At 39.6% G+C, this 12,290-nt stretch overlaps 1 protein-coding gene across 6 annotated transcripts in view; it reads left to right on the forward strand.

Moving 5' to 3' along the window:
• epha7 (eph receptor A7) overlaps window positions 1-5,583 on the forward strand; it is a 73,345-nt gene extending 67,762 nt beyond the window's left edge. For all 6 annotated transcript variants that reach the window (XM_070925419.1, XM_070925420.1, XM_070925417.1 and 3 more), the window contains 3 exons: window positions 3,642-3,835; window positions 4,466-4,621; window positions 5,469-5,583. In XM_070925419.1, coding sequence (XP_070781520.1) covers window positions 3,642-3,835; window positions 4,466-4,621; window positions 5,469-5,583 — 465 coding nt within the window. The remainder of the gene's footprint in view (window positions 1-3,641; window positions 3,836-4,465; window positions 4,622-5,468) is intronic.
• Window positions 5,584-12,290: the final 6,707 nt, after the last annotated feature.

Raw genomic sequence — 12,290 nt, forward strand, 5'->3', positions numbered from 1 at the left:
GCTTGTGTCTAAAAGTCAGGATATAACGTCTGTTTTTTATCTGTCTTGCAAAACCCCAACTTTATGGAATTGCTTTTCAAAACAACGGAGTACTTCTTTAATTGTCCCTTTTATAGGTGTTTGACACCTTTCAGTAAAACATATAAAGGCCTCAGTACACTCTCTTACTGCAAGAAAGGGAATTAGTTTGCATATTTCTTGTTGTATATAATAAGATTTATGTTGGATATGCACAAAACCTAAAAATGAGTCAACAACATCAGGGTGTAGCTGTATCCCAAAGTAATGCAATGATACTTTTAAATAGGAGTCACTATAAATAAAGTCAAACCTCTGTCAAGCACAATACAGTAATGCAAAACACAATACAGCAATGCAGCTCTGAAAAACTGAAAAAACTGAAAAAATACACACACCATAAGCAGTCACAGTGCTTCAAAGTCTCAAAGAATTTTCTCCCACCTGACTACTGATGTTATGAAACTCAATGCTCTAGAACTGGAAGTGAAATTTGGAGATTTCTATTAGGTCCTGTAATCAAATCAGATAATGTATCATTAAGGTGCAGAAGGAGAAAACTCATTTTATTTCTGAAACTAACCATGATTCATAATCAAGATGATGATTCTTGCACAAATCCTGCCTTACCACCAAGTACATTTTAAGAGCTGACTCCTGACCTTGCACACACTTTTCTTCTTCAAAGGACACATTTACCCACACTTTTTCTTTTTTTTTTTTTACAAATGTCACAAATTGCTATAATGATTGACTCACCAGCAGTTCTCTGAGTGCTGTTGCCTGCTTTCCTGCCAACTCCCACTGAGGGAGTCCAACTGCGCCAGACCACTTGAAGCTGTTCCTTATTGTCGGACACTTGACATATTTTGATTGATGGTAGAAGGCGAGTAAGTTCTGGCCTTAAAATTCCTATATGGCGCCCCGTGATTAAGATTCTGTGGCGCTCCAAAGCAGAGGCGCGCTGATTAAACAATCAGATGTTAGAAATGCTAAACAAGATGGCCAGGCATTAAAGTGGTGTATGTGGTGTTTTGACGCTCTGCTACTTGACAGACATCACTGTCAGAATTTTTTGCGCTTTGTCAAGACGTCAGCAAACATCCTCCTGGGATGGAGGAAGAACATTATTTGCATTTTCCCCAATAACTTCAGTGTTTTGACACCTTTTCCCTCCATGACTCATTCTTGTCTGAGCAGTCCTGACAGAAATAGATGATGAACATACACAGCTCCTTATCCACACAAAAAGGAAGGGGAGCTAGGGGCTCAAATCAAAGTGCCCGCTGCACCTACTTTTCTCACTGCATTGACTTTTAACGAACTCTGTGCTAAACTGCATGCATGATGCGGATTGACAAGAAATTTGGTTTGAAGGCTCTGCAGAAAGCCCGCTTTTCTATTATAGAAAAAGATTATATAGATATAATACAGCTTTTTGTTTAGACACATGAACACTGTGGAAAATTAATCTGACGGAAACAATTTAGTCAGCATCGTGGCATATAACATACCAGATATCTACAATGTAATCAGAAGCTTGACCCTGAAGTGCCTTAAAGGTTATCAGTAAAATCTTGAAATCAATTCTAAAACTTGCAGTCAGCCAGTAAAGAGAGACAAGGAATGGGTGTAATATGAGCCTTTCTCCTAAAGAGTTGTTTAAAAGCCTAGCTGCAGCTTTTAGCACTAACTTGAGAGATTGTTTTCTCCCACTAAGCCCAGTGAGAGGAGAGCTACAATAATCAAGGCAAAATAAAAGCATGCATAACCTTTTCAGGATCAGTAAATGAGAGAAATGGTCTGATGTGCCTGAGCTGAATAAATTACACAACCTTTTTAACATGACCATCAAATTAAAGTTCATTTTCTTATTACATGCTGGATCTCATATCCTTAGTTTTGGCCATTAATTATTATAACATTTTGCTCACAAACACTGCTGTGATGTAAGGACAACAGAGCGCATAGGACAAAAGTCTACAGTCAACAGTCAGGCTATAAGTTGACAATTCAACCATATTATCCAAGTGAAAATGAATGCAGAAGTTTAAAGTTACGCTGGCAGTATACTCACAACTGCTTGTTGGCTTTGGAAACCCCCTTACCCCACATGTTTCCAACACTGGATTACAGAGGGAAGGGTCCAACCATTTCTGTAACTTTATAAAAACCGACAATTCGAAAGTAAGCAGGGTTTGAACTTCTCTCTCTACCTTCCAGGGGAGACTGTCATGACATTGGGCTTTTCACTCTGCCTTCCAGTGTGGCCATTCAGAAAAACTATGAGCACTTTTGATTTCAGACATGGTCAGATAACGCATCTTATGAACTAGTTCTCTTTGAGCATAACCAGACCCTACCCAATCTGTCAATCTGTAAACTTCAACTAGATCTCAGATAGCTACTTATGCACATGCAGTTTAACTATGCAGTGAATTTGCAGTGGACACTTTGGGTTTAAATAATTAGGATGAAGTGGGGATTTGTTTAACACTTATTAGAATGTGTGACTGCTCGTGCTTACCCTTCTGGACTATCTACTGGTGTCATTGCGCCCCCAGATCTCAGCGATGGTGAAACTGGTGAATTAACTGGTTGCCATAACTAATAGAAATGATGGATACCATGACTAAAATTTCTTAAAGGGGTTCTCCAACAATTCAGTCTCACACTTCCATAAAGTTGGGGGAACTTGTAGGAGGATTTTTAAAAGAAATAGTCAGAATTGATGCTGCAGAAGCAAAGCTATCCCGACTTTTAGTCCCTACGATGGGTTCATGTTCCAAAATGGCTGGATCCTACACTTCCCTGATACGATTTTAAAGTGTCTTTGTTCAGACTCTCCCAGCCTGGAAAATGCTGTTTCAAACTCCATGCCTCCAGTTTGCCAGTTTGCCACACAGACCTTCTGTTTAAGATCTCTGCAATACCTGGTTGATATCACATGACTAATTATTTTCAAACTTGACATAGGTCCTCTAGAGCCAAAGAAGACATTATACAAACAGAGTAGTACTCCCCTTGATGAGTAAATTGACTTAGATATAAAATGTAACTCTGTGAAGTTGCCCTTTAAAACAGTTTCTTTCAGGCAGTTCTTTCGCAGATTGAAATGGAAATCATTAATAACTCTAGCAGGGGCAAATACAGTAGAAGTATCTCAGCAGCCTCATTTCGATAGAGCTGTTAGACATGAAATACTTAGTATCTGAGAGGCATATTGCTGTAATGGAATTGGGGTATGATGAGAAACCTGTCGCTCCACAATTACTGCTCAAAGCTCATCAGTGGAGCTACTTTAGACCGTTTTGCTTTGTTCTCATTCACTGCAACAAAACTGGCACAAAACCATCAGATCAGGTTAGGCCCTTTATTCCTCAACGCACAACATCTGCTGTAGGTAACCAAGACATGATTAAACTCAGACACTGCTGTTTATAAACTTGGTGGTTAAAGGATGAAATGTGCATGAAGAGTAGTACATTGTGATACTGAAGGGTTAGGGGTTTGGGTGAAACTAAATGCTGATATTAAAGAGTTCGGGTCAGGAGGTTGGGGATTAGTGTTAGGATGATACCAAAGGCTGATACTAATGACTCCATCTGTTTTGCATTCTCCAGGTCATAAAGGCAATAGAGGAGGGCTACCGTCTTCCAGCCCCAATGGACTGTCCACCAGGCCTGCATCAGCTAATGCTGGACTGCTGGCAGAAAGACAGAGCCGAACGTCCCAAATTTGATCAGATAGTTGGCATCCTTGATAAGATGATTCGCAACCCTAACACCTTGAAAACCCCTGTGGGAACATGTACAAGGTGAGGAAATAAAATTAATCATTTTAAAATGTAGCTTCATACAATGGAGAACTTTAACTTTTATTTTAGCGCATTAGTGGATGATCCAAAGTGTCCAGTGGATGATTTAGCCTCTATAGTTGACAGATGAAAGATAAATCATGGGGGATCGATACCCCAAAGCAGCTTCCATGGCTTTATGGTCAATAGCAGGGCTTTTAAATCAATCTCTATAATGAGTTCATGGTACTTTAAAGTGCAGTGGGAACTCCAGACCTCACTCTTGAGCTTGTCAGATGAATTCTATTTGCAGTCAGAACATACTTCCTCGAGGTGATATTGAGACTCAGAGGTTACAACTGGTTAAGAAGCACTTTATTATATGGAGACTGTATGGGGTGAATGTATTCATATTGAAACGATATTGACAAAAATATTTTTCAGAAGTAGAAAGCTGACATGCTGCATCTGTTTGTGAATTTTGTATTGATTGAAGCCTCCAATCAACGAGTTTATTCCCCTTCTCGCAATTTACTGCACCGCTGGATGCCTTTCGTTGTCTTTTTGTCTCGTCTCCTGCTTGATTGTGTTTTCACTGGAACGTTTCCTTTTCACATAAGACATAAACATCTTTCTGTGCTCATCCCGCAGACCAATTAGTCCACTGTTAGATCAGAGCACACCAGACTTCACTGCTTTCCGCTCAGTGGGAGAGTGGCTGGAAGCCATCAAGATGGAGCGATACAGAGACAACTTTACAGCAGCTGGCTACAGTTCCCTGGAATCTGTGGCCAGGATGTCAATCGAGTAAGTAGATATGAAGTCCTCAAGTGGTTAAGCATCAGTAGAGAACATTAATACCCGCCACATCATCATCATCATCACCTACACTTTACTTCCTTCCATCCAAACTTGAGTAAACAAATCGACTTTGTTTCATTTTGCATTATGGTAGAGTTTTGGTAGACTGCCATCCCATGAGGCTTACAAGTTTCAAATAGTGGCCTGGGCCTTTATTTACCCAACCTGCAGAGAGAACCAGGCCTTTATTTGAAACAGGTTTATATCAGAGACCGGACTTTACTACTTCCCTGTTTTATTACTGTGCATCATATTTTAGTAAGAAGCCTCCCTGTTCATCCTGCTCCTGTTTTGATTTGCTGGGGTCAACTGGAACACCCATTTAAGAATGGTGTCTCCCACAATTTCATATCAAACATTCTCATATTGTGTGTCCCCATCTTAAGCATCATGAGCTTGTGTGAACAAGAATTTGCTGTTTTTTGCATTCTTACAGCTGAATATGAGCATCAGCCCAAACTGTGGCTTGCCCTTGAGTTGTTACTCAGAATGTCCAGTGACCATCAGACATCAAGTCCCCACATCCCCATAAAATGCTCAAGGGTTAAAATATACTTTACAGACATATTTATTAGTATTAACTATAGACCACTTCAGATCATACTTTTTGCTACATCATTCTTGAAGTTGATGCTCAAAATTATTATTAAGATTCACAGACAAGCCTGCTGTGTTTAGCTGCCTTTTTGTGCCCCTTTCTCACAATAATGAAAAGGCTGAGGCTGTAAATCTCACTTGTTTTGCCCCTTACTGTGGTCTGGTGCATTGATTGATGTGTTGTCCTGTCTTCCAGGGACGTGATGAGCTTGGGGATCACGCTGGTGGGCCATCAAAAAAAGATCATGAGCAGCATACAGACTATGAGAGCCCAGATGCTGCATCTCCACGGCACGGGTGTCCAGGTGTGACCGACTGCAACAGGCCGCAGCGGACAGGGCGAAAACAAAAACAGAACTTATCTGGAGCAGTGCCTGGGACGTAACCGGGATAATCGTCAAAGTAAACGGACATCTGTTATGTCTGACTCTTCCGGCTGTGTCTGGAGTGAAATCATTCCTTTGTTCCTCAGTGAAGGATTGTGGTCCGCCTCTTCAAAGGGCACGAAAGAGAGGAAAAGGGCAAAAAAAAAACTGCAACAAAAAAAGAAACTACCTGGACGAGACAACTTCCTTTTTTGTTACTTTTTTAAAAATATTTTTAGAAGCGCTTACGAACTCAACCACATATCAAATGGTGCATTGAAAAGGAGTTTGACGCTTACGTTTCTTTAACTTAATGAATGATTTAAGTGCACACCATGGCTATGGATTTCCTTTAAAAAGAACAAAAAAACAAACAAACTGGTGTACTTGCAGTGGTTTCACTTGTTCCTTTTTCTAATTTGTTAATTTTCTTTCTGTCCGCCACATTGTCATGTTGTGGCCAAAACAGCAGTTTTTTTTCTCTTCTATTTGGATTGACAACAGGGTAAACTCTTTTATCCAAACGCAGAGTGAACTTTTTAGGTGCAGACTCAAAGGTACTTTTTGTGCTGACACATGCTGGACTGTTTGAACTGTTTGCAGTGACTCGTGTTTTCCTTCATGTCCTGTTGAAGTGAAAATGTAATCCTTACATGCTTGTTTGCAGCATACAGGAGTGGATTTTTGATGTGGTTTAAACCTTTCAAGTTTTTTTATTAAGGAATTTTCCGAAGGATGCAACACTGAGGAGATGCAGGAGGCGAATTGTTCTTCAAATCACCAGACTTTTATATCAGAGTAGCAATATCCTTTGTCTTAGTGTTCACTACAGGAAACGCAGAACAGTTACTTGGTTATTGAGTAGAATGTTGCAGCACTGTTGAAAGATTGTATTGAAATTGAAACCACCGTGAATTGTTTTGCCATCATTTTGCCTAAAATGTTGCACACAGTGTTTGTTTTTGATGCATTGTTCAGCTGCAAATACAATTTTTAAGGGTGGATCCAAGAAAGGTGTAGACGTAATATTGCCTTAAAATTTGTTAGATTAAGTATTGCCACTATTTTAGGCACTTCAATGGTAATGCTTTCTGCGGTTCATTTCAAGGGTGGACAAGCTCCCTATTTTTTTTTTTTCCTTGTTGAGTGATGTCTTCTTATCTGGAACTTGAACTGGTGAAATCAAGTGCACCAACACAGTCTAATGCCACAAGTGACACAATCAGCGAAGAAGAGATGGACTACACAGAGCAATAATTACCAGGTAGAAATGGTCCTCACCTGAGATTTTTCAGGTTCTAGGTTGTCTCGCATGTGTGCTATGCTGAGACAAACCTTTTTGGAAAGATTCAGTCACCGCCGGAAAGGAAAGGAATGTACCTCTTTGACCTAAAAACGGTTTGGAAAGTGCTTGGAAAACTGCCGTGCCAAGTCATAAAATGAAATAATCATGTCGTATTTTGCCACTATGATATGCTAAACATTTGATGGAAATCTAATATGGCATGGAAATGTTGAATTGAGTGGCTGCAGAGATGAAAGAGGCACCATTCGCTTCACAGTACAAAGGTGCCAATTAGCCATGCTGACATCATCTTCTGACACCAACATGCCACCCAGAAATCAAAGAGCCCCTTCAGGGTTTGGGTCTGAAAATGCAGGACCAAACGATGGAGCCCAAGTCAGATACAGATCATGCTGTTAAATCCCGCCGTCCCGGCTCTGTAGGCAGCCATGCAGCTTCCTTGTTTATTCACGCGTCTCCGCCGCTCATCCCTCACAGGCGTAGATGTGACGGAACATGCATTAAAGTGTCTCTTAAGAGTGCTCCTCTTTTCTTCCATACGGCTTTGTATGGAGAACAGATATGAGGGGGCTTTGCAGAAGATGTGCTAAAAGCCAATCAACCTATTCAGTGCCATCTGTCTCCACCTCAAATGCAAGAAAAAAGATCAAGTTTCCATGTTGAGTACGTTTTAGTGCAGTATTCTTTGATAAGAAAATGCCGTTATTCAGCTGTCATGTAAAGAGGGGTGGTGTTCACGGAAGAAAAAGAAAACCATTATAACTTCTTTGTTTTCACCCTGTAAGAGATTAATCTATGTATTCGCAGCTAGTCATTTCTTTTTTCACTTTTTCACTTTTTCACATCTCACATGCACAGAGAAAGCATAAGTACATCAGGAACCAACCTTGAGCAGGAAATCCATTTGTAGCTTTCTTCACTCTCGCCATTGTATCTTAAACTGCGTCCACATTAAGCCAGCTACATTTGAAGACGCATCTTTTTCTCTCCATTTCGGCCCTCCAGACGAAGCTGGTGTGGAGCCTTTTGAAAAATCTGAAAAGTAAGGGAAACAAGGAAGATGTAAGGCTGCTTAGACAGTATTGAGTGAAGTCTGTCACCTCTAAAGGGGTAGCTACAGTCCTGAAATGGATGTAGAGATGCAGACATGCTCGGCTGCAAAGTTCACATTCGTACATATAGTCATAGATAGAGCCATTTGCAGACAGTCCGGGGGTACGGGGAAAGTACCATTTAACCCTCTCTGTGATCACTCATTTGAAATGGAATACAGCTGATTACACAATGCAGGTGTTGTCATTAATCTGTGTTTATTTTGCCCGACAACTTTCATGATTATCATGAAAATAGTATCATGATTATCAATTACTCTTGCCGATTATTTTCTCAATGAATTGATTGGTCTATAAAATGTCTGAAATTGAATTGCAATTGGTCTGACAACAGAAACAGAAAAAAGTAAATAAGGACTACTAACTGTTGAGTTAGTTTGCTGTATTAAAATACTGTAAAATAATGATCACAGAAACCAGGAGGTTTAACTACTTGAGACTCAGCAGACTAACCAGGCTGTCTGTACCGCTGTTTATCAACCAAGACAATGAAATGTCGCTGTTTTCCTGTTGTTTAGCTGCCTAGTGAGGACAGAGCTCTTAACGACAATTACCTGAAAAGCTAATGTGGATGCGTGTCATTTTTAGACATTAACTGTATTTTCAGAATTATCCAGCTTAGTGTGGATGTACGTTTCGATCCATTTCCACTGTGGGACTCACCTTTGTGAGGAGACACCAGGAATTAGCCCTGACCAGCCCTGAGCCCCTGTGTCACACACCCCCTCCCTTTATCCATACAGCAGAGCTCAGCAATTGGGCCTTGGCCAGACCTTTGAATTGAATACCGGCATGAAGTCATTCAGTCAGCACAAAACTCTGCAGTTCACAGGCAGCACACTCTCTCTCACCCCCACTCCCTGCTCTGATTTTAAAACCGGGCCCCTGGAGGCCCCTCACATCCCAGGGTAGAATGCTTCTGTCCCCTTTTTTCCTGTGCTGGGGAAACAGCAGTTTGAGCCAAATTGAGATTAAGGCCAGGATACAATCGATTCAACGTCCAAATCACCTGTAACCTTCACCAACAAAAGTCACTTTACTGTCTGTTTCAGCTTGTTTCATCCACATTTTAAACTTCAGGTTGGTCAACTCTGGACAAAAAAAGAAAAAGTTTTGTTGTGACTCACAAAAACACAAAAAAGAATAAAACATTAAAAAAGACAAAAACAAAACAACAAAATACAAAAACACAGAACCTGCAGAATATAGAGGGTTGGTTGGAATCAGGAATAGTAGATAGAGTATGAAGTTATTTTTCAAATCTTGTGGTTCAGCAGTTGGAAATTAGTTTCACCGCTTTGGCAAGGTGGTGGATAATTCCAAAGAGTGCAGCACTGTTGATTGTGTCAGAGAGAGCCAAGGTTTGAGGGGATCTTTGTATATGTTCTAATTGTAAAACTTGTAAATTTTATTTATATTGTTTTTTACACATATTACTCAGTAGAGAGCTCTGAATACATTGAAAATGCACTATATTTTTCTATCTCGCAGATGAATTATTGTCACACACAAGATTTCAGTTGTACATAATTTTTCATTTAGGACCAAAGACGGCTGATAGGATTTCCATCTTTTACTTTGACTTGGTTTTGATTTTGCCTTTTAGTTTGTTGTACAGTAATACAAATTGTCAATTTATTATTTATTTTTATGTGATGAAAGTATTGAGAATATTCACTGGTTCAAAAGTATTTTCCCCAACAGTAGAACTGTAAGATCATTTAATTAGACGATTTCTTGTTACATAGACAATTCCTTTTGCTTTGTAACCTTTGTAATAGACTGTACATATATTTTTGGAAATATAATACAATCTCTATAGAAGTTTTGGGTGTCCTTTGCAGTGTTTTAATCATTTTTCATACCCGGGCAGTGTTCATTTTATCAGCTATTATTTAGATTTATAATCTTGAGATCAGAATTCCATGTAAGTTTTGGTCGTAGATAGTCAACAACATCTTTCTTATTTGTAGTCAATTTGTTGTCCATGAAAACTTAGTTCTGTCTTAGTCAAAGAAACCCACTAATGTTTTAGTCTAGTTTAGCCTTTCTTTAGTCATTAATAAAGGTTTACAAAAAACTTTAATATATTTTAGGCTAGTTTTGAACCATATATGAGCATTTTTGTGAGACTTCCAGGTTAAAATCCACCCGACAGATTTCATTCCAAAAAGTTACGGGTTGTCAGATTTAAGAATGCTTCTTTCTCAGAATGCAGAGAGGGTGTCCGGTCTGATGTCACAGAATTTAAGGGTACCACTTTCTAATAAAGCAGCCTTTATAAAGGGTTTATACGATGTTAGCCGCGACTTTATAGATCTGCTCTGTTCAGTTTTTCAAAGCCAGCTCAAAATTGATCTTGAACTGCTTTTGCCAGAGCAACAAGTCTCTAAGCCCAAATCAACTCAGTTTAACCAAACTCACTTCAAATGTTTAGTTATCAGACCAATGGAAACAGATACCATGGCATTTAACTGTGACATTATGATGGAGATTTGTCATTTGAATACAACATATTATGAAATGTAGGTACTTGCTTCAAGAGTATAGACTGTGTGTACAATGATTACTTCACTGGAAATTATCCATACTGTCTACTCTATTAAACGTTTTGCCCCACTTTAATTTCATAGGTAGAATATTTGTAAGATATTGTGGTTAGCAAGAGTGCTCAATTATTATCTATAAAGCTTCAGGAAAATAATGTATTACCCATTATTAAAGTCAGTAGGTACAACTCATAAAACCTTTTTGAAGGCTACCTTATTAGAAAGTGGTACCGCTTTATGGAACACATCCAGACATTAAAACTTGTTCTGATTAGCGTATTTATTTTTAGATGAAACCAGCAAAGGGAATACTCACAGGAAAATAAGAAAATATTAGAAGATTATATCAGAAAAGCACACCTGAACTAACTCCTTTTAAAGAGTGCAGCTCTTAGATGGGCAACAATATTTAAAGACAATGAAAAGGAGATTTTTTTGGAAACACAAAACCAGACATCCACAGTGTTTAGCTAACAAACTGCATTTTGTCTATTTTTGTTTGTGTAATTTTGAAAACATTGTGTTCAGCCTTACTGAATCAAACTATGTACAATACATTTGTTGAACCTTTCCAATTCTGTTTCAGAGTTACAGACCCGAGATACCGTCGTGATCTTTCCCAGCACTACTACACACTCGCTCTTTCTGTGGGTCCAAACATATATCCGTTTTTTCCTGCCAAGCTCCGCTTTTTGCTATGATTTATTTTCTTGTCACCTTCCCACTTGGCCACACAACTCTTTTCAAAGGCTGTAGATGGTGCAGCTACTTCCAGGCTCCAGCACTGTTAGTGCTGCACTGCAGGTGTGCTACTGCATCCCTGTTGCCAGACAAGAACATTGATTTTGGACAATTCTGCAAAACCCCAAATTATACCCAATACCAACCTTTTTTTTTATCTTCGTCTCTGTCCTCTAGGGGTCAGAAGCAGGGGTGGAAAACTGAGCTTTGAGGTCAGTACTAGGTTAGTGATAGAGCTCAGTGGAGGAGCCACTGCCTGCCTCACTTGAGAGCTCCAGAGAAGCTTGTCTGTGGTGTTTGGGAAAGACAGGAGCCATTCAGATAATAAGTTGTTGTAGCAACCGAGGACAGTGGCGGTGGCTGCCTGAACTCCCTAGACACCAGAAGATAGACGAAGAAGTGCAGTTACGCTGACAGAGTTGATGTATGTCTCCAGGTCAGAATGTGCAGACATAACCTCGACTATTTCAGGTAAACATGTTTTCTTGCTTGACGGACTAATGCTTATTAAGACTAATGTACACCTGTTATTAGTGCATAGAGTTTGACCATTTCTGGGCTTGTGATGTTTGTGGCATGTTCATTGAGGATTTTAAGTCTGACCACAGGGAACCTGAACTTCAGAAGTGAGGAGGCTCCTGCAGTAACTACTGTATTGATAATCTCTCCATTCTCCTTGGCCAAGCTTCAATAAATACGTCCAGCATAAGACATCAAGGCTTCTGACCACTTCCTTCACTGATGAGTTGATGATTTCTCTTTCCAGATTTCCATAACACCAATGGCAGTGTAGTTAAGGTTAGGAAAACATCATGGTTATGTCAAATAAACCGTGGTTAAAGGTACCTTGTGTAGTTTTTCACCACTAGTAGTGCTAGTTCCTGTTTCATGAAGTTTGTTTCATCTCGTCAACGTCTTATCTATGTCACACAAAGAAAGGTTGTT

This window comes from Enoplosus armatus, chromosome 19, assembly GCF_043641665.1.
Source record: "Enoplosus armatus isolate fEnoArm2 chromosome 19, fEnoArm2.hap1, whole genome shotgun sequence".
Classification (NCBI taxonomy): Eukaryota; Metazoa; Chordata; class Actinopteri; order Centrarchiformes; family Enoplosidae; genus Enoplosus; species Enoplosus armatus.